The sequence below is a fragment of the Drosophila willistoni genome, assembly GCF_018902025.1.
Source record: "Drosophila willistoni isolate 14030-0811.24 chromosome XL unlocalized genomic scaffold, UCI_dwil_1.1 Seg142, whole genome shotgun sequence".
NCBI lineage: Eukaryota > Metazoa > Arthropoda > Insecta > Diptera > Drosophilidae > Drosophila > Drosophila willistoni.
The window spans coordinates 8,155,375-8,177,781 of NW_025814053.1; the positions used below are offsets into that span (position 1 = coordinate 8,155,375).

The 22,407-nt window shown below is 36.1% G+C and overlaps 2 protein-coding genes across 5 annotated transcripts; one reads left to right on the top strand and one right to left on the bottom strand.

Moving 5' to 3' along the window:
* Positions 1 to 1,735: 1,735 nt before the first annotated feature.
* LOC6644656 (ecotropic viral integration site 5 ortholog) lies at positions 1,736 to 22,402 on the bottom strand. Of its 4 annotated transcripts, none has more exons than XM_015177928.3 (9): positions 21,980 to 22,401; positions 8,065 to 8,582; positions 6,955 to 7,990; positions 6,778 to 6,892; positions 6,508 to 6,525; positions 5,579 to 6,246; positions 5,393 to 5,510; positions 5,224 to 5,322; positions 1,736 to 2,400 (listed from the first exon to the last, which is right to left on the bottom strand). In XM_015177928.3, the coding sequence occupies exons 2-9, from the start codon at positions 8,282 to 8,284 to the stop codon at positions 2,263 to 2,265; spliced, it is 2,412 nt and encodes an 803-aa protein (XP_015033414.1). In that variant the 5' UTR covers positions 8,285 to 8,582; positions 21,980 to 22,401; the 3' UTR covers positions 1,736 to 2,262. The 4 variants fall into 4 exon arrangements, with proteins under 4 accessions (XP_015033414.1, XP_023032845.1, XP_002067341.1 ...); XM_002067305.4 differs by lacking the exon at positions 1,736 to 2,400 and adding an exon at positions 4,163 to 4,268 and having other exon boundaries at positions 21,980 to 22,402; XM_023177077.2 differs by lacking the exon at positions 6,508 to 6,525.
* LOC6644655 (sphingosine kinase 1) lies at positions 12,612 to 15,121 on the top strand. Its single transcript, XM_002067304.4, has one exon. The coding sequence runs from the start codon at positions 12,883 to 12,885 to the stop codon at positions 14,965 to 14,967; it is 2,085 nt and encodes a 694-aa protein (XP_002067340.1). The 5' UTR covers positions 12,612 to 12,882; the 3' UTR covers positions 14,968 to 15,121.
* Positions 22,403 to 22,407: the final 5 nt, after the last annotated feature.

The window sequence follows — 22,407 nt, forward strand, 5'->3', positions numbered from 1 at the left end:
AGAGATCTACGTGATTTGGTTAACAAAAAAAAAAAAAACATTACGGAAGCAATAACAAGAGGAACTGAAGAGGGAATGTTGTAGGCAGGGGACAGTTGATATTAATGTTATAGATATATATATATATCTTATATCTTTACTTAATGGGTTTGTTTTATTCCTTATTCAAATGCTGCATTTACTTTTTTTCTTAAACAAAATCAAACAAGATCTCTCGCTCTCTCTATTGACAACAATCGGAACACACAGAAATCTAACAAAATGCTGAATACAATATATCAAATACATACATAGATCATTATCATCATCATCATCATCATCATTAATACATATACTTAAATGGTATTATATAACACAATTATTATTTGTGACATTTCGCTTTTCTTTTCAATTGAATTTTCATCACTTGACTTACAAACTACACAGACAGAGGTTTTGTTTTTGCTTTCTTTTCGGTAAATCATTTAGATAAAGAAGAAAACTAAACACAAGTCGTTCAAATGATATATAACAATTTATAATATTTAAATCAACAAAAATCAAAACTAAATGAAATTAAAAGAACAGAAAATAATGTATTGCACTTGGAAAACGGTTCAACCTGAATTACATTTCTCATTATATAGTGTATATTTTGTATATTGTGTGTTTTTGTTTGATTTTACAAGCTGCCAGAAACGATGTATATATATATATATATATCATGCATATCTATATAAACATAGATATATACATAGATATGTATGCTTATTCACTAGCACTACAATTACATTGTGACGGGTTAGAAATATTTGAGAATTATTGATATCTATATATAGTCGAAGAAAAAAGTAAAATCGATCGAAAATGTCGGAGATCGATTTTGAATAATGCCACATAGTATTACCACAATTCCCGCATATATAGATAAATAGTGTAAATATCATAATTTGTGTGAGTGAATTGGTTGGTTGGTAGGGAGGGAGGGAGGTTGGTAGGGAGGGGGTGTATTGCTAAATACTTTTAGTTTTTGTTGTTTTTGTATTATTATTATTATTTTTATGTTTCTTATAGAGTTTGGCAACGCTTGTTTACTTGTCTTTCGCACTTTGTTTTTGTTTTTGAGGGATGTCATTTTTATCTCTTCATTCGCTTGTGAAACTTAAAATACTACGAGTTACAAAATACATATCAGAGTTGTACACACACACAACGTATATATATATATATATCCATATTTTCTATATATGATGGGTATATATGTATATATCTTGTTAATATCAAAAGAACAGACGGAGTAAAATTATAAACAAAAACTCAAAGTTTATCATTTTTCTTGGCTCAAATGAATAGAAAATTATTCTCTCGCTCTCTCAGACAAAGGCTGAATATCGGAGGCTATAACTTATAACATAAATCATCGAATCGAATAATTGTAGATTTAAAAAATGTTTAAAATCTCCTTTTCATTTCTTCGTTTTGTTTGTTTTTTTTTTTTTGTTTTTAATTTGCTAATTTTGCATATTTAAAACTTACGTTAAAAAAATTAATATTATTATAATTATCATAGTTAGTAGTATTTATCTTTTTCTTTTTTTGAGGGGGTTTTACATAAAATTCATCTTGTTGCCTACTCATACTTTATATGTGTGTGTGTGTATATGTATATGTGTGTGTAAAGAGATATATCTATATCGTGGTTAACATATTTTTTGTTTTGTGATTATCTTTTCTATTTCTCTAACCAATGCAATTTTAATAAATAAATATGAGTGTGACTTCTCTGTTTTTCTTTCACTTTTCTTCTAATTAATCTTCATTAACTTAATATTAAAACAAAAAAATGTAATAAAAAAAAAAACTAAGCTTAAATAATAATAAAATAATGGGAAACATTTAAGTAAAATTGTATTAAAATAATATAATACACAAAAATATATGTAAACTTTTCAAATTATTTCCTGTGCGCCAAAGCATCCAAAACTAGTTCAGATCAGATCGAAACATATTGCCTGCCTCTAATCTGCTTTGTCGCTGCCGACTTTTCCTATAGATCACAGGCATACTTGCTACATACTTTACATACTTGTATCATATATATATATATATATATAATTATATATATTTTTGATTTGACATAATATAGAAAAAGTAAAACCTGTGTGAACTTGCTGTGCCTGTTTTGTTGTTGTTGTTGATGTTGTTGCCGCCTGCCTGCCCCGCCTACGCCTTCGCCTAGAGGTGCCGGACATAGGTTTGGGTAGGGAGCAGATTGATTAGTAGTTATGTTGAAAGATCCGTACTCCCACGCCGTACCATATTGAGGTCACTGAAATCAATCTCGGTCGATTCGATTGATTGAATCGATGAACTTCGCAAATTGTTGGCCGGAAATCTACCGCGACTCTTTAGTGCCGTCAACTAGATTAGGGAAATAGTTTAAGAAATTAGTATAACGATCAATAGATCGATTTATTCATTCATTCATTCATCATGCAAATATGTAAAACAAAATGAGCAGGCACAATACAGATACAAGTGCATAACTTCTAGTAGACATACATATAGAATGGGATAGATAGTTAAATAGTGTGATTAAGGCCTAAAACGTGCACTAAAAACAGTAAACATTGGTTATTTTTTGTTTGTGTTTATTTCTACATAGTAGCACACAAGCAAGCGAAAGCTTCGCATCATCGTCCGGCAATGAAAGTGACACCTGTCAATTAGTTTGATGTGCCAGAGATAAATCAATGAATGAAAACAAACACAGAGGAACTCAAAAATCAATAAGAAAAAAAAGGTGGTTGTTTTTATTACTACATGCGTCACGGCATTTCTTTTAAAGATTTTCAATGCACTGTACATTAAAAAAAATGTTAAATAATCAATAACAATTTCATATTTAGACATAAAACTAACAAATTTATACGATTAGAGCATAATCTAATGAGCAAGTAGTAGGTACTTAATAAATGTATATAGAGATGACCTTTGCTTCTATGTATAATCAATTTCACAGATGACAATTAGATTTTCTTAGAAAAAATCTGTCTATAAGTAAAAACAAACAGAAAAAAGGGTTCCATCTTCTAATAACAAAAACTTATCCAATGAAATTTCTATATTCGGAAGCATTATCAACGTCTATATTTTATGATTCACACTCAAATGCTCTTTTTAATGCTCAAAAATATCTTCTAATGTACTCAAGTCATTCACCTGAACATTAACCTTGACCATTATCATTATAGATCGACCTTTGCCTTGAAAACTGTTACTGTTTGAGAGATTATATTTTGTTGAAATTGCATCATAAATCATCATTTGAATGATTGAAATTATTAAATCGACATCGAAACACATTTCTTGCCATAATGATCTTCAAATAAATGAAAAAAACTGTTCCCAGTGGTTTGTGTATTTGCTAACGCAGAGCTTTGCTCTATCTACATGGCAATTATATACGATTAGATTTTAGATTATCATTATAAATTAAATGTAGACTATAATATTTTAAATAAAGCTCAAAAATAAAAAAGGATTAATTAACAGAAAGGACTTTCTAAGGATTGGCAACTTATTAATATTCTGATTAATATTCTCTTTCAACTGAAAAAGGATCAAAAATATATGTAAACAAAATGTTGAGGCGACAACTTAATGAACTGCCTGTACATAAGTATATAGAAAAGAAGTTTGGAAATTGAATCCATTCTAAGATATATGAGTTTAAGATTTAAGAAATTCATGCAAGTTAGATTAAGATTGGGATAATGGTAATTAGGGGTCGACAGATCAGAGGGGTGAGGGATCAGCGCAGGCAGACAAAATACATAATGCAGCAAACAATAGTTGGAATATAGTTTCTACATTATTGATTAGAATATTATAACAAGTACCTCCTACTAACTACAACATTGCACAAAGTTTGAATTAAACAATTAGAAATGTTTATTAATTGTTTGGCAGTTGAGATATAGAGACCTGATGTTAATTCGCTTGCCTAATATCGTATAGTTTTTTGTTTTATGTTTTTTTTTTTATGTATGTAATTTGAGATTAGAAAGATATAGAGATGATAACTGAGTTTCGATTTGATTTGGCTTGATGAGAATTGTTTTTTCCTTTTTTTGTTTTTTGTTTTTGTTTATTTGCCTCTACATTTTGTTTTGTTGATCGAATATTGTTGTATAGCATTTAATTTATTTTTTGTTTTTTCTTTTTTTAATAGTTTAGCTTATCCATTTCCACGGCTCAGTGTCGGGGCTGGTTATTGGAGTGGGATACTATTTTCGTATATATTTTTTTGTTTTTTTTTTGGTTTTTTGGTCATATTCATGGTGAGAGAAAGAAATTTAAATGAGAAAGGACAACAAGAGATTATTATAATCTGAGGAAACTTAAATCAAATTAAATGAAATGATGAGTATATATGTTTGCTTGGTGGTTTACACAAAATTATTAGCAATTAAAAACACAATTAGCATAAATAATAATAAACTATAAATCTAAATCTCAAGTGTATTATATATATATAGCGGAAGGAGAGAGAAGAAATCGATTCTCTTAGCGATGATGTGCACCCAAAAAGCGTGTTTAGGGTTCGTCGTGAATATTTACACGGTTGCACGGTTAATAGGGTTTAGTAGATGTGTGTTTCAGTGTGTGTGTGTGCTTGAGTGTATGCGTTATGTACATAAAGTTGGATTGTTGATATATAAGTATGAATAAATGTCTAACTTTGGAGATATTACGTTATAAATCAAGGATTATCAACTTGTAAAGCAAAATCTATTTATTTTTGGGAATATTCAAAAGTATTCATAAATGTGAATTCTTGAAATTGAGAAATAACTCAAGATCTTATAAAATCTTTTTCGTCTCTATGTAAAAGTCACAGATTTAGCTCTCAGTTGATGGGAATCTTTATGTAAGGTATATGAGCATTTTTATAAATGATTTTCATTTCTCTTCGAGACATATTCAAAAAAAAAAAAATCGTCTCCAAAGTTTTATTTTTATTAATATCAACAATCCTTAGTTTTAGAGTGTAATATTAATTGAAAAACCAAAACAACTTAAATAAACCAAAAGAAGGGAAAAAATCAAGATAAATTAGAAAACAAATAACTTAAAAAATTAAAGAAAATTATAATCCACCAAGTGTGGGGGAGGAAGGAAGAACAAAAGCTGGATCAATGACAATACAAAAAAAAAGAGTTTGTAAAATTTAAAACTCACCTCCGCCTTCATATCGGCCAGCCTGTCCTGCAGGTCACGTACCTTATCCGAATCATCCAAATTGGCACGTAGTTCGCCTTCGGCCAACATTTCCGAGTTCTAAATGCGGAAAAGACATTAATATAACTAAATGGAAAACGAGATGATGATGATGACGATGACGACTTGCCTTTGTCTCCAGTCGCGATATTTCCTGTTTCAGTTCAGCGACTGTCTGACTCTGTTCGGTGAATTTAATTTTCACATTCATCAGTTCATCTTTCATGCGAGATTCCAGATCCGAGTATCTAAAGAGGTGGTAGGGCGGAGAAGGTGTGTGAGTTAAAGCCCATTAAACCTTTATATAACTGCTCACCTGTGTTGCTGTTCGCGAGCTTTGTTGGCCAACTCCTTTTCGCGAGTCACCGCCATTTCGAGCTCCTCCTTCAGTTTCTTGTGCTCCTCATCTTGTCGCCTCAATTGATTTGTTGAGACCTGCACTTGGGTCTCTAGCTCCATCACCTTGAGTCGCAACTCCTTGAGTTCGGTTAGCGTCTCCATTTCTCGAATTCGTGTCGTCATGAGTTCCTCCTCCAGTTTCTGGGTATGCTCATTCGATTTCGAGCTATCAAAGAAGTTGGTCAACAGTTTTTTGGGCGTCGAATCAACAGCCGCTGTGCTACGTTCGTTCTCGTTACGCTGATTCTCGGCCAACTGCCGCTGCCATTGAGTACTCAGCTCTTGCACCCGCTGCTTGAGATCCTTTAGGGAAAGGGAGGCTTCGGCTTCACGCAATTTACTTGCAATCAGCTCATCTTGCAGATGGGCCACCGAATTATCTGGGGTAGTTTCACGCAATGTCTTCTTATCCTCCTCAAGCTCTTCGATTTTCGACTTTAGATTTCGTATCTGATCCTCGCTTTCGGCAAGCGATTGACGCACCTTGACCAACTCCTCCAGCAGGCAAGAGACCATCTCATCTCGTTGCTTTAAGGCCTCCTCTTTCATGCACAGCTCATCGATTGACGATTGGCGAGAGTTATTCTGCGAGATGAGCATAAACAAATTGTAATTCAAAATCGTTTCACAATTAAAATGCATTTGACATGCTATTAGAATGAAGAGGAAGGATTAAGATTAGAATCTACTTCTAAGAAAAACATTTAATATTAGTTTAAAGGCTTTATAGCTTTAATAGCTTAGATCAGACAGATAGAGAGCATGCAAGAAGTGAAAGAGAGAGAGGAACTAACTAAAATAACAATTTGGTGGCTTAACATTTAAAGCCACTCGCAAAATACTCACGCTGTCAATGGAAACGTTCTGTTTATGCGTTTTATGTGTGTGTGTGTGTGTGTAATATAGTGTTTAGATATGTATTATAATATAGTGTAAGAGTAAAACATTTTTGTGTATTGACGCACCACAACCATAAGAAAAAAAAGATGGAAAAGATTTAAGAAATATAAATAATTGGATTAGCAATGGGTTTTTCTTTCTTTCTGTTCTCGTTTTGAGTTTAGTCACAGTTGTCACTTAAAGTGGTAGAAAGTAGTCGGAGCAGTGGATACTTACATTCTCCTGCAGACGCAAGCTCAGGCCACGAACCTCCTCATTGGCGTTCTCCAATTGATGTGATACTTCCAAATAAGAGCGCCGCAATTGCATTAGTTCAGTTTGAATGGCATAGCTGGATGAGAAAAGAAAATATTAAATACATTTTCAGTATGGGACGACGCCAATAATGGTTACCTAGTTTCTTCCTCCTCAGCTCGGGATACTTGGCCACGTACCAGACGATCGGCCAGCTCTGCACTTTCCGCTTCGAGCAGCTCATTGCGTTGCTTTAGAAGGCAATTCTCGCGACGTAATCGCCGCAATTCGACCATTTCCTCTTGCTCCTTTTTGCGTAAGTCTTGATACTCTTTCTCCATTTTCTTCATGCGCTTCGTATTGATCTTGAGGGAATAGGATAGATTAAAGAAGCCCTCTGGATCGGCCTCAACCCGGCCGGGTAGCTCTTTCTGGAAGAATTTGAGCATGGCCTCCATATCGAGGCAAAGCAGAGTTTCCTTGCCAGTGAGTAGCAATGCCAATGCCACTTTGAAAATGAACTCCATGCCCTCGCTGAGAAAGACATCCATGATTCGGCAACTAAGATTCACATTTAATGTGGTCGTATAGAGGGTTAGGAACCAGCTGGAAGCGTACATGGTCGTCTGGAAGCCCTGCTGCTGGAAATGTATATGCATATCGGGTATTTGCTCTTGCACCAAATTCTCCAGCTGATACATGCACAGCCCCAGCTCGGACATCGACGGCTTGAACATGTGACGCATACGATGTTGCTGCATAATCTGAACCAGCACGGCGAATGCCTCCTCCTCGGGCATCTGCATGAGTAGTAAACCCACAATGAAACCCGAGCCCTGACAATAGCCCACTTCGCGATCATGGAGCGAATACGCTTTGATCACATTGAAGAGAGCTTCCTGACCAGGTCCGTCCTTCTCCTTGAAGAAATCAACCTCGGGATAAGTGCGAGCGATGTCACGCCTTATCACCTTCTCGCAGGCCGATGTGGCTTTGATATATTCGGCATATTGCTTCTTATCGGCATCGGCGGCCGCACTCAATTGTTGCCAGACGATTGCACGAAAATGATGGGGAATGCCGCGTCGTACGAGTTCGCGAACGCAGGGATTTTTACGCTTTAGAGCGCCTTCCCAGTCATTTAATATGGTGGCCCATTGGGTCCAGATGTCCTCCTCGGCAACAGAGTTGCCACCTAGTTGAAAGGGGGTGGTGGAGAAGAGAATAATATGAAACTACTCGATACTCGTTACTTTGTTAAACACTTACTCGATGTCAAACTTATTTGACTCGTATCGGAATTCTTGCGACTGTGCGTTGAATGTAACGAATTCAGACTCTTGGCATCGCTCTCAATGAGCTTATTGGCCGCCTCCAGTTTAGCTAGTAGATCCATTTCAGAAGTGGGCAGATTCTCTTCACCTGGAACGCCCTTAACTTCCATTTTCGTGTTACTCTCCGGTGTTGAGGCAGTTGTGATCAGTGTCATTGCTGACAAACGATCTCACCTGGCAATAATCTTTTTCACACACTCTCCTCTGTCTCGACGGCGTTCTCGTTGTTTGTCTCTTTGTCTCTCTCTTGTACACCAATTTATTCGCTAGTGTCTATTGTTGTTGTTGTTGTACTCGCTGATATTGGAATGTGTGTTTGAGTTGTTGGTCTTGGTTTTAATTTTGCTAATTGGTCTTAACACCGCCACATGCCTGAATGCCGCAAATTTTGATGTTGCTGCCTCAGCATAACACTGCGTCTTAGATGTTCATTTTCTTAATTAATGCAACACGCTGCAAAAAAAAAAGGGAGACAAAGATGTATAGATGTATTAGAACGACTAGACACATTTATGGTAACGATAACGATATAGACGAAGACAACTTAAGCCCAGTTACTGGAGCTTCACAGACTGATTAACTCTGTTCCATTTCCCGTTCACTGATACTGAACTCACAACTTGTACTTCCACAATTTGTTTGCTCACTTTCCGCATAATAGGAAAGTGTTGTATGTGTGTGTGGGTGTGTGTGTGTGTGTGTGCCACATGGTTAAGTCAATAAGAGTGAATGAGAGTAGGTAGGTAAGTACACCCAGTTGCCGGTGTGTGAGTTCTGTTGTTTGCCCGCCTGGTTCTGGCGGAGTTCTCGGTTATTATTTGTTATTCGTGCGCCCTACTAAAATTCATGGATAAAAGCGAAAACAAAAGCCCCAACGGCTTAACATTAACTGTTGTTCTTGCACAGCGAGTTCAACCTGTCAATGTATACATACATATATAGTTAATACCCCCCAAACGAAACAAAAAAAAAAATAAAAAGATAATGTGGACTCTTTTTCTCTTTCATCAATAATTCATCAAAATTACTTATCAATATCAGATTCATTCACAAATGGTGTCAAGGCATTTCGATTGTCTAAGGACGCGTCTAGCTAACGAAATGTGCGGATTCAAGGAAACAGAACCAGAAAGTTGGTCAATTGACCAATCATTTAGGGGTCACTTATAATTGGGAGACCTCAAGGATAGAGGGTTTTCAAACATTTTTCTTGAAAACACTTTTAAATGAATTATTTCATAGAGTATTTCAGGGTATTTCAAACTCAGGATCAATTTATTTCTTATTACTGACATTTTTTTTAATCATTGAGAAATTAATTTGGGTTAATTTGTTCTCATTTGTTCGTTTCCAGAGGGTTAATCGATTGAGCTGTTTCTTAGAAATCTCAGTTTGTCGGCTTTCAATCGTGCAAAATTTGCTCAGACGACGAAAATTGATTTTTTGAAAATCTAATTAGATGCAACGCCTTAGCGTGGTCTTTAAGCAGTTAACGCATAATTATAATACGACCCAGAAACCGCAATTTTTAAAAACTCGTTTGATCGACAGAATAACTAGTGATTGGACAAAATAACAAGAAATTCTGACATCTCCCCTCTCTGGCCAAAATACAATAAACAGGAACACAAAAAAAGTTGACCATGTACATACGCCCAATGTGGGCTATTATCAATTAGACAACTGTCTGTCTAATCTATTTACTATTTGTCTGAGAGAGAAAGAGAAAGCGAAAGAGAGAGAGGAGCTTTGTCTCTCTGTCAATCATTGCTGTCTACCTACTATCTATCTATACATATATATATAATGCAAGTTAATTTTTATGATACGTATGAGAGAGCGAGATCTCTTTAATATTTAATTAATTTGCTTCGAAAAGGGAACGAGAGTTGTTTGATAAGTTTCAAATCGAAGGAAGAAAGAGTAGGTAGGTCAGGAAAAATAAGTTTTGCAAAACGAAAATGCAAAATGCGCCGCCCGCTGTGCCACTTGAGTGCCTCTTGTACGTATACGCATTGTCGGCGATAAATGAGGAGGGCCAAATGTTCTTCACCTTAACTAAGCACCACTAAAGGCTAATGAGTCGAGATAAGTAGGCACCCACACATATGAGTATGTACATACACATGTTTCTAGCCAAATAAATATCATTAGAATGCGTGTAAAACATTTGAATCATCATCATTTAATGTGACTCAAAGAGAGAAAACAAATACGCCTTTATGTACAACTAATTGTTAGTAATAATATATTGACGTTGACCGATATAAATAAATACATATATATATATACCTACATATATATGAGTATGTATGTATATATCAATTTATATTATTAATTTTAAACATTGTCACCAACTTGTTTAATCAGTCTTTTCGCAATTCACTTTTTAATGAAAAATTCAATCGAAAAGTTAGCTTATCACATCAATATGCTTGGAGGTAGGGTAAAAATAAAAGTCACAAAATACCAAAATGAACAATAATAATAATAGCTGACGAAAACACTTTCGGATAACCATCATCAGCCATCCATAGAGAGCCGTTTACACCTACATAATGTCGACGAATCTATTCCGACCGACCATGGAATTGTGTGATTCACGAAAATCGCATGTACAGACGGATAGACATCGCCGCATACGTAGGAAACCCAAATCTGAGCCACCCATCCATGATGGATGACCTGTCGTCGGTTTGTACCTAGGACCCGCTATCCATTAATAAACGGAACCCATGAATGAAGACAGAAAGAGCGAGCGAGAGAAAAAGACAAACAAGTAAGATGAAAAGGGAAAGCACTAATTTAATTGAGTTGCAAATTCATGTTAAGTTGTCGTAATACCCTGTCAATGGGTCGTTTGTTTGTAATGGGTTTTCAAAAAAATATATAAATTTGAATCTGTTTTGATGTTCAAAGCCTTTTTAAACTTACATTGGTTTAATTTCGAATCATTTTTGAATTAATAAGTCTAATAATGAAACTAAAAGAGAAATTTTAGTTGACAACGAAAGCAAAAAACCGGAAATAGTCCTTAATATTGAAGAACTCGTTTACAAATTGGGAGTATTCTATGCGAAATATTGAATATACAAAAATTGTTTTTATACTTTTTAATGTGTCAAATGTTTTTTATATATTTCAAAATGATTTTATTATTCTATATGTGCTTACAAGATGAAGTGAGTAAGTCGTTTCTCCAATTTCAGTGCACCATGCATCAAGTAAAACAACTGTTTTAAATTTATACAACCAAATGTGTTTATATTAAATTATATTTATATGCTATTTTGCTCACACTTGCTAGAAGCCCATTAGTGCTTGTAACGAACTCCGTCCTTTTGGCCCACCCACATAAATTGGCTATTTTCAGTCCGATTTTAATGTAATGCTGTATATTGATAGATAGGACAACAAAAAATCAATATGCTAATAAATGTGGGCGTGTTAAAAACTTTAAATAAACTCCATCTATCTATCTATGTACGATCCCACACGAGTCTATATACTAAATTTGGTAGCTCTAGCTTTTAAAGTGTCCGAAATCAAAGTGCATATACGGACGGACAGACGGATGGATCGAGTCGACTGTTGATGGTGACAAAAATATATATAAATACATATCTTTCTGCTTGTTTTACATACATTTTGGCGACTTTAATAGAAGAGACGATATTCCTATGAGTGCATTATTCTTTTCCCTTTTTTGCAACACTTTTATATTTAAGAAATTTCCTTATTGAATTTGTTTATTTAATAATGTTGAAACTTTAAAGTGTATTTTTTAAGTCTAATTATATTAAATTGATATATTTTTACTCTCTCTCTCTCTCTCTACATATATTTCAAATGTATACGTTTGTTAATATTTGACTTTACACGGGATATCAGTTTGTGCAACATCTCATCCGTGACGATAATTCCCAGGTATACCCTCTCCCTTTGGACTACTATACAACAGTTTCAGTTCAAAGTCACAATATGTAGATGTGTGTGTGTGTGTGTATGTAGGTGTATACACCCCCCTTATTATTCATATGTATATGTAACAAAAAAAATTTGCAAAATCAAGGAAAATTTTCGAAAATGAATTTAACCAGTCAAAGAGTTAACGAAATAGACCAAACCGACCAAACGACCGACAAAGATATGAAGAGCCTGACTATAATATATCATCGATACGATACGTGTTGATTAGATTTCGACACTAACACACGATTGTGTTTTTGCCGTCGGTGTAAGTGCATATGTGTGGGTGTGTGTGTGTGTGTGTGTATCAGCCAGTCAAATCTCGATTGAAAATAAGGTTAGTTCACTTTAGCTGGTCGCTCGTCTCAGTACGAAATGTCGAGTCAAGCGAGTCGCATGCAATACAATTAACTGCAATAAAAGTAAATAAATAACCATAACGAACAACAACAACAATAACAAAGGAGAGAGAAACCCCCCAAAGAAAGAAAGAAGACACAATAAAAAAAGAGGAAGAAAAAAAACAAACAAATATATACGAAAAAAAAACACTGCGGACCGTGGGCGCCCATTAAATCTTGTTTTAGCTTTTTTTTTTGGTTTTTTGTTTTGTTTGAATTTATTAAATTTTTTGTTTGCACACCAACAAGTTAAAAAAAAAAGTAACACATCAAAGAGAAAGACAAGGTCGTGGAAAATTTGCAAACGAGAAACGAAAACTAGTTCGAATTCGACGTCGAATTAGTTTGTGTGCGTTGTGTGTTTGTTTGTTCGTTCGTTCGTTATGACGGCCAGTACGACAAGTAGCAATCAGGCAACAGGTAAAGCTACAGTCCCAACTGTTGTGCCCCAACCCATTGGCAAGGATATGGAATCAACACAGGCAACACAGTCAGAGTCGCAGTCACAGGATCAACCCTTGCAAGAGCTTAGCGAAATCTTCTTTGTGGAAAACAATCGACGCAAACAGAGCATACGCATCCAGGTGAAACTATGTCCGGAAGGTGTCTATTTGCGTCGCCAGACCGAACAGGATGATCACATTAATGAGCAGTTAATACGTATTGATGATATTATCGGTTCCCGTTATGGTTCACGTTTGAAGAAACGTGCCCGCGGCGGTTTAAGCTCGTGCAAGAATCCCAATGCCAATGTACCCGAACCGGAGGATGAGCAGCCACAAGCGGCAGGCACGGGCAAGGATAACAGCGCCTTTCTATACATCTATGCGTACCTGAAGAAGGAGAAGCCACTGCGTCGTGTCCAGACATTGCGCATTTTACGTTTTCGCTCAAGCAATGACTTTGCCGAGAATTTGCGCACAGCCGAACTTTGGCATCATACAATACGTCAGCATAAATTGCAAAGGAGTGGGAATAGTGGGGAGAAACAGCTGCTAATCTTACTCAATCCCAAGTCGGGATCAGGCAAGGGACGCGAACTGTTCCAGAAACAGGTGGCCCCACTATTGCGTGAAGCGGAGGCGCAATACGACTTGCAGATCACAACACATCCGAACTATGCTCAGGAATTTGTGAGGACCAACAAAAATCTGCTTGAACGTTATTCCGGCATTGTGGTTGCCTCCGGCGATGGCCTCTTCTATGAGGTGCTCAATGGTCTGATGGAGCGCATGGATTGGCGGCGAGTGTGTCGCGAATTGCCACTGGGCATCATACCGTGCGGTTCGGGCAACGGTCTGGCCAAGAGTGTGGCCCATCATTGCAATGAGCCGTACGAACCAAAGCCCATTCTGCATGCTACTCTTACCTGTGTGGCCGGCAAATCTACGCCCATGGATGTGGTTCGTGTGGAATTGTCACGGCGGGACAAGCATTACGTGATGTATTCGTTTTTGTCGGTTGGCTGGGGCTTGATTGCTGATATCGACATCGAAAGCGAACGCTTGCGTTCGATTGGTGCCCAACGGTTTACATTGTGGGCCATCAGACGATTAATCACATTGAGAAGTTACAAGGGCAAACTGTATTATAAATTGGGTAAAACGGAGGGAAAGTCAACTGAAGCCAAATCATCAACTGAAGCGGAGCCACCAGCACCACCAAAGACACAAAACGTCGAGTTACGAGAGGAAACATCGGCGCCGATAACACAACAACAACAAATCGATGAATCCAATCGATTAGCATCGCAACGTCTCTCGCTGCCCATTAATTCGCCCGAATTTAAGGATATCCCCGATGATGATGATGATGCTGCTACTGCTGCTGCTGATAATGAAACGATCGCCAGGAATGCCGTTGACGATGAATTTTCCGATGTTATGTCCCTAAATCGATCAATTTATCGCCAGCATGCCGATAGTTGGCACTCGGCAGTATCACGACGAACTGCCTACTACTCGGTGGGAGGACAAAGTACTCGCTCGAATCGCAGCCGTTTGAGTGTGGCCCAAAAGATCGAAGATGCCAATGCCGAGTTCGCTGAACTAGTGCCCACTGGCACAATGCCGGGACTACAATTGCCTCTACCTTCAGCAGATGGTTGGATATCTGAGGAAGGGGAGTTCGTAATGGTTCATGCAGCATACACAACACATTTGGCATCCGATTGCTTCTTTGCCCCCGACTCACGACTCAACGATGGCCTAATCTATTTGGTCATTATACGGGCGGGGGTCGGTCGACCGCAGTTACTTAATTTTCTACTCAGCATGAACAGTGGCACTCATTTACCCGAGACCAATAATGATCCCTACATACAGGTGGTGGCCGTGGAAGCTTTTCGCATTGAACCGAGTGGCAACCAGGGCATTCTTACGGTCGATGGTGAGCGAGTGGACTATGGACCCATTCAGGCTGAGGTATTTCCGGGCATGATCAAGGTTATGACCACAAATGGCGAATAAATCGAATCCCACCAGAACTCTAATCAGTTAAGGTTAAGAATTTAATTCTTTTGGTTTGCCTATTGTTAATTTTTATATATTTTAAGACCACACACACAGACACGGATACACAAACAAACAATAAAAAGCTGTTTTTACCTCACACTCATTCTTACGTCTGATGCGATTTTAACTGATTGCGATTACGATAACAATTTCGATAGAGTTTCTTAAAGGTAATCACTAGGCCACCAACCATCCATTCAGCCAGTCAGCCAGCCGGCCCGAACGACGCTTGGCAATTTACAGCCCATCCGGTTGCAAGCTGCCTGATCTTTATCAGTCGAAACGTTAGCTATATATATAACCTATATATACTGAAAGTATCAGCTGGTGCTAGGGGCCTTTGGACGATGTCCACAAGTGGAATTCATAAATGTCTTAAGCTAACTAGTTTAGTCAAAGCGGATTATTTACGAAAATATGAATAGGAATATAAATGGGAATGGAGCTTTCCATACTTGAAAATATGCATGTATATAGATGTACATTTGTGTAGATAAATACATGTATTATTTGTTCTTTCATATTATGCTGAAATCCAGGCATAATAAAAGATTATCATTGATAGTGAAATATATTTACAATCTTGGCAAGCAAAGGCAACAGTTATAAATCGATAAAAGCCAAGGCTAAATGAAATATAACCAACAAACTAAAGTTGCATCAGAGATCAGTTTGAATGTTGTAGATTTTAAAAGTTATTTTCTTTATATGAAAAATAAATACTGATTATTCATTTGCACAAAAATTCAAAATATTTATCGAGATATTTGTTTTTATAAAGTGTTTAGGGGCAAGCTTATTCGTAATTATCTATTTCATCCTATTATTTATGGCTTTGATTAGTGCCCGAGTTTTTTCTTTGCGAATGTTAAGACATAGGATTGAAGTTTATCTTTTAATCTATAAAAAATATTGTTACTAAGCTAAGAGTAAATGTTTTCAATTTAAGAACCAATTTGGGTTAAGTTTATCAGTCCTGACCTGGTGTTGCAGAAGTTAAAGTGTAAAATCTTTATAGAAATCATCTTAGTCGGTAATTCCCTCCATAAAAGTGGATAACAAATTCACATCTGTTAAAATTAACAGCCGCTTAACAGAGCTCTGGAAGGTAAGTTCCGAAAAATAATTGCCTACTTTTAGGCTTAATGGGCGCTGCATAAATAAATATTGAATTGGCATAAGTCTTTTTTTATAGGTAAAAAACTATTCTTCTACATATACGAATACCAAAACACACTTTAAAGCATAAGAACCAACTAAGACTATTTTGCTAGGTGTAAAAAAATGTAGCTTTAATATTCTTCTAGGAATATCAAATTGTCTTAAAAAACTTGAGTTTTAATACTTACGTAAAACTCGAGTTTTAATTGCTTTTGCTTGTTGGTTTTAAATCGTATGCATGTATTTTTGTTTAATTAAACTTTGCTAATACTAGTGGCTATACTAAAGAAATACTCCACAGAACATGAGCAAAACTGTTCAGTTTTTGATGACCTTACCTTGAGATTATTTGTTACCTTTTTGTTTTGTTTTTTAAACAAAAGGTTGCCAACAATGTTTCGCGCCAACACTAAAACAGTTGTCTTTAATATACAATAACTTTTATATTTTATATTAAAGTGGAAAACATTGGATTATGTTTCCCATAGTGAATAGAATTTTGATTTGGTTCAACAGGAATTAAGCAAATGTCAAAAGAATCTTCACAAACAACACTTGTATATTTTAGTGTCTACAAGTGCAGATACTTTTGCCACAGACACACACACACATGCAGTTTGTGCATGTATATACAAGTTGCATGCACATAGATAAAATCCAAAAGTATGCACTATTTCCAGTCTGATTCATTCATAAAAGGTTTTTCTTGCCAGCCCCGCACGCTATTTATATACAAAGCCATTTTACCCATTAAACTACAACTAAGTTGGCTATATTAGACAAAGCAAATTTTAGTATATATAATATATAATCACATAATTTTGAAACAAAGTCCAAGAGTTTTATTAAGAACAATGTGTAACCGTTTCAATATGAAAACGTATTAGAATTTTTTTCATTTTTTTCATTGCACAGATTTTTCTCTTTCCTAATAGACTCAAAAATGAAGTGGTATCAAAAAAAGGTAAAGCAAAGCCAACTGGGGATGGATGGCAGGTTGGTTGTTTGGTTGGTTGTTTGGTTGGTTGGTTAGTTGCCTAATGGTTTCATTACAAACACACTGGCAAATGGGCTCAAAATGCCATTTTAATAAGTTTAATTCACAATTAACTTTGCATTGCCATTGAAGGTTTATTTCCCACTAATCCGATATTACCGTGACATTTAGGTATATAGTTCCAATAGATAGATTCATGGATTTTTATTCTAAAAGTCAATAACACACATCTTTCAATTCTTTTACAAATAAACAACAAACGGATTAATCGAAAACGGGAACAGGCCTAAAATAACGTTATGTGGTTTGGTTTGATTTTGTTTTTTGTGTTTTTTTTTCGTGTTTGGTTGGCGGTTTGTGCTTATTTTTAACAAAAAAAAATATATATACACATTGGTTGCTTGTGTATTTCTGTGTGTGTGTGTGTGTGTGTGTGCATTGCCGTCCATCTGGTTGTTTGGAATGGTGCGGTTGGTTCCTAGCCGCTTTTGGATTAGTCAGAAACCTGCTGCTACTAATACTGCCCAGTGGTTTACCCTCCTCCTCCTCCGCCTCACTTTTCTCCACCACTCTCTCACACTCTGCTGGTGGCACTTTCTCTGTTGATTCTTTCTTATGTTCAAGATGAATAGTGCATCATTTACACGCGCGTTTTGAAGATTTGACTCACACACACGTAAGACACACACTGCCCCCCTTCCCCTAATGCAAGGTTGAACCACTTGATACGTGTTTTAAACATATATTTACTGAAACGATGATCATAAGAACTAACCGGGTGTCTCAAACCAAACCGAATATATCTTTCAAAATGTGCATAGTGAGCAAATCTATTCGGGTGTGGCATCCATTGGGCCTCGTTGGGAGACAAAAATTGGCCACTGGTCGACAGTCTTTGGGACTGGCTAGCATGGTTTCGCACACACAATGTAATTTAAGCCATCAAAAACTGTTTGCCCTCCTGTACAGAGAGGGAGAGAGAGAGATGAACGCGTGAGTCACGACTAATTGACGTCACCCATCACCACACACACAAACACACACATTAAAGACAATTTTGCCTAATTGTGAAATGCATTTAGAAACATTCTGTAAATGCATTTTCAAGTTACATATTAGTAAGACGAATAGGAAATCACAATTACTTGATGTGCGCCTCGAATACATATTTGGTGTACTGTGTGTGTGTGTGTGAGTGTGTTTCCACTCTCTGATAGGGCCGTGTGCATTGATAAAGTTGAAACACACAAAATAGAAGAGTAGAGAGAAGCGCGCAAGACCAAGATGCGATAGCTATGGCTGGCGGCTTGTCGATTCGGTCAATCAGCACGACGCACGCTTTGTTTTCATTTCAAGTTTCTTTTTTAGTACGAAAAAAAAATACACACAACAAAACAAAACAATGAAACTTTATCGCCCCAAATTGCAGATAGACAAACAGACAGACAAGAGCGGAAAAACGAGAGAGTGGAAAAGTGGGTGGGTGGAGATATGTATAACAAATATGTAAGGGGGCGGAACAAACTACAACTACAAACTACATATGTGGAAATGAGCTAAACACACACACTCACGTGAAATTACAACACTTTCAATAAAACTAGACAAAAATACAATCGGAAAATGAAAATTATGAAACTCAATATATTCAAAGTTTTCCATGGTGCCAAATAAATCTTTTTCAAGTCAAGTAGATCTTAAGAGCCTTTTCTAGTCTAGAATCGAAAATATTTTATTTCTTATTTCGAAGAAAGCAAATACAGAGAAAAAATAGAGAGATATACCATAGCTAGTGTCCTCTAGCTAGGCTTTTGAGTGTCCTGACAATTCATGGGTCCTGATTTAATATTTTTATCGAAACTTGTTTTGAGTCAATCTCAATCTCAAGCCCTCATAGGCCCATTGACGTAAAATTTTGGCAAGAACTATTACCATTAGGTATAAATTCCAAATGGAAATTTTTTAATGTCTGAGCTTCGCTCGATATCTGTTTTTGCGGTATAATTATGAATCTAACTTTGTTTTTTATGTTTTGGTATGGAAGAATTAGAATCGAGGCACTCTTGTGATTTGTGCTTATTTAAAATACTTTAAATAATTAATATATATTTCTAGCATCATCATAATATTTGCAAACCTTTTCTATCACAGTCCATCAAAACATATGTCACTGTATCTTTGACTTTATTTCCTTTGCCAACTGCTCGGTTTTTAAATTGTTGCTCTCTGGCATTTATTTTTTAAACATTAAGCTTTTATTTATATTTTAGTAAGTAAAAAAACGCTTTAAATTACACAGACACAACAAAAATCTACACAAACAGACACAAGTAAATACAGTAAATGCAAAATGAAGACCAAAAAATGTGAGCCAGCTTATGGAAAGTTATATAATCTAAAATTTAACCCGCAATATTCGAAAGGGGCCAAAAAATAAATGAACGAAACGTTTTGTCTGATAATTTGCAAAGAGAAAAATGATTTCGATTATCATGGCGAGACGACGCGAGTGTAGGATAGGGTATACAAATGTGGCACAAAATCGCAATGCAATTGGAGTGTTGAACGATTGCAAAACAATAGTTAAAGGTAGCGGCAGAGTCGACGGCGGCGGCGGCGGCGGCGGCGGCGGCGTTGGCGGCAACAACAATCAAAAGAGCATATTCATTCCGACACGTAGCAAGAGATTCGAGATACAAGGAATTGGCACACGATGAAGTTGGATTTAGATTGCCATCTCATCATACCAAAATTTTTGTATGAATGAAAGTACATCCAAACATAGATACATACATACATATGTATTTATGTATGTGTGTATTAGTATCCTATTGTCTGTTCATATTTTGTATTATTTTATATAACCGATTTGTTTTTTTCTTACATTACAAGAGTTGTGACTGAACTACAACATAATAAAATAGGGTAGGGTATGCAAATATACATAGGATTGGGGAACCGGGAAATATGAGGGAATAAGCAAACGATTTTAGCCATACCTGAGAGGAGCTCTGTCAATTGGACAAACTTTGAGACTTTATATAAATCGGATTTAATTATTATCTTTAAAATAAAATATATAAAAGTCTATATGTTTTTCAGTTTGATTTACTGCTGTGTTCTGTGTTTGAGCGAAATTTAGCCAAATTGAACATGTTTAAGTATAATAATCTTTCACGATAAAGCAAATATATGTATTATTAAATATATATATTTAGCAATTATACATCAGCAAAACATCTGGCAGCACTGTTGCCGTGGGGATATTATAATTTGATCATGTTTTTTGTATATATATTTTTGACATACATATGAATGTATGGAGATACAAACGTATTTTTGCGGCTTTTTATGAAGGCCGTCAAATATCATAAAATAATGCAAATAAAAAGCAAAACAATACACATGTACATACATATGTACATACATATATTGTGTGAGAAACAACAAAAAGAAAATAAAAAAAAAAACATCAAAACACTTGAACAGATAATTGAAAAACCAGCAAAAAGACAAAACATTTACTTAGAGCAAGCGAAACTGGCACAGACCTGTGGATAGGGCTCAACCACAAGCCACGTATTGACTTGAAGATACCCTCATTTAAGAATATATTTATACTTTCTAAAAATTAGTGTTGGTTGTTAGGGTATTTTAACAGAGGGATGGTTAAAATAACCTAACACCGTGTCCATAACGACTTTAAAAGGATTAATCATCTGTCGCGTGTCTCATTGTCCATGTGACGTTGCCTCAATATATTTCTCTCTCTCTTTCTGCCTCTGTTGAATGCCAAACCCCTTCCGATGATGGCATTTGTCCTCTCACCTCGCCCGCTAATACTAATTAACATGATGACTTTCTGCTCCATGAGCTTTTGATTTAAATATGAAAGCATATGAAAACAATGATATAAAAAACGCAAACAATTTATGTAAATGGTTGTTGTCTGTACGTACAAACGTACATATATGTATGTACATATTTAAATATATGTGTGCGTGTGTAGGCAGAACAAAAATAAATAACTTAAAAAAAAAACTCCAACTAGAATGGGAATGAGAACAACTAGATGGCAACACTATATGCAAGGTGTCGTCTGCCCTCAAAAGTGGCAACGCGCAAGCGCAGACCTACACAATAATAAAGATAGATAGAGCGAGATAGATAGATCTGGAAAGGCAGAGCCATCGAGGAGAGTGAGTAAGAAGAGGTGAAAAGTGGGTAGTTTTTGACAGAGAGAGGGAGAGAAAGAGAGAGATGTAAAAGACAAGGTTACAACAACAACACAGCAGCTGACAGGACAAGTAAGGGAAGGAAAAAAATTGGTGGGGGTGGTGGTGACATGAAGTGAAGGGTGCGAGGGTGGTGGGATGATTAGTAAGGGCAGGGCATGGTCGGCAAAACTAAATTGCGAATATAAAATGAGAAACTTTGAATGATGATGATGATGAAAATAAAGATGACTGATGAATGCTGTTAAGAGCAAGCAAGCGTAGTTAATTTTATTAATGCCAGCAACATCATCAACAAGAAGAAATTGCAGCAAAGAAAAAAATTAAAGTTATATTTATGTATATACATATATATTGCTGCTTGATTTTCTTTCTTATTAGAGAAATGAACGGCGTTCGTTAATTTGTTAAAAAATCACTCTTTTTTTTGTTCAAACTTGCCTCACACACACACATTCAGTCACTCATGTACACGCACACACACACACACATACTAACGTAAAAGAAAGTTTGTCTTGTCTGAAACTAATAAAAAAATCATAGAAGAAAAAAGACGAAATATTGTACAACTCACCTGCGTCTGCCTGTGCTTCGCCGCTCTTTTGCTGCTGCAGCAGCGGCAGCAGCAGCAACAAATTAACTTCAATTCTTATTGGAAATGCATGAAATTCTTTTTTGGGTGTGTTGGCTGGCTGCTTATTGTTTTTGGCCAAAAAGCATTTGCCAATTTTGACACAAAAAATTTGGACACAGACTAAACGAGAAATGGGAAGAGGGGAGTGAAGGCGAAACAAACTTCAACTTTTTTCTATTTTCTTTTGCCTTTTTTTATAGCTGCAAACGTCACTTCTGTTTACACTCGCACACACACACACACACACAAAACACACACGTATACAAATTCACAGAAGAAAATAATCCCGCTCTTGTTGTGAAACCTGTACGCTTGGCGTTCGATTTTTATTATTTTTTATTAATAATAGTTTATTAATATTTCGACAA

Excerpts from the sequence above, each read along its gene's own strand:
- LOC6644656 (XM_015177928.3), bottom strand. The coding sequence starts at position 8,284 with ATGACACTGATCACAACTGCCTCAACACCGGAGAGTAACACGAAAATG. Across the intron at positions 7,991-8,064 it reads TCAAATAAGTTTGACATCGA|GTGGCAACTCTGTTGCCGAG; the intron begins GTAAGTGTTTAA and ends CCTTTCAACTAG. Across the intron at positions 6,893-6,954 it reads GCTGAGGAGGAAGAAACTAG|CTATGCCATTCAAACTGAAC; the intron begins GTAACCATTATT and ends TTTCTCATCCAG.
- LOC6644655 (XM_002067304.4), top strand. The coding sequence starts at position 12,883 with ATGACGGCCAGTACGACAAGTAGCAATCAGGCAACAGGTAAAGCTACA.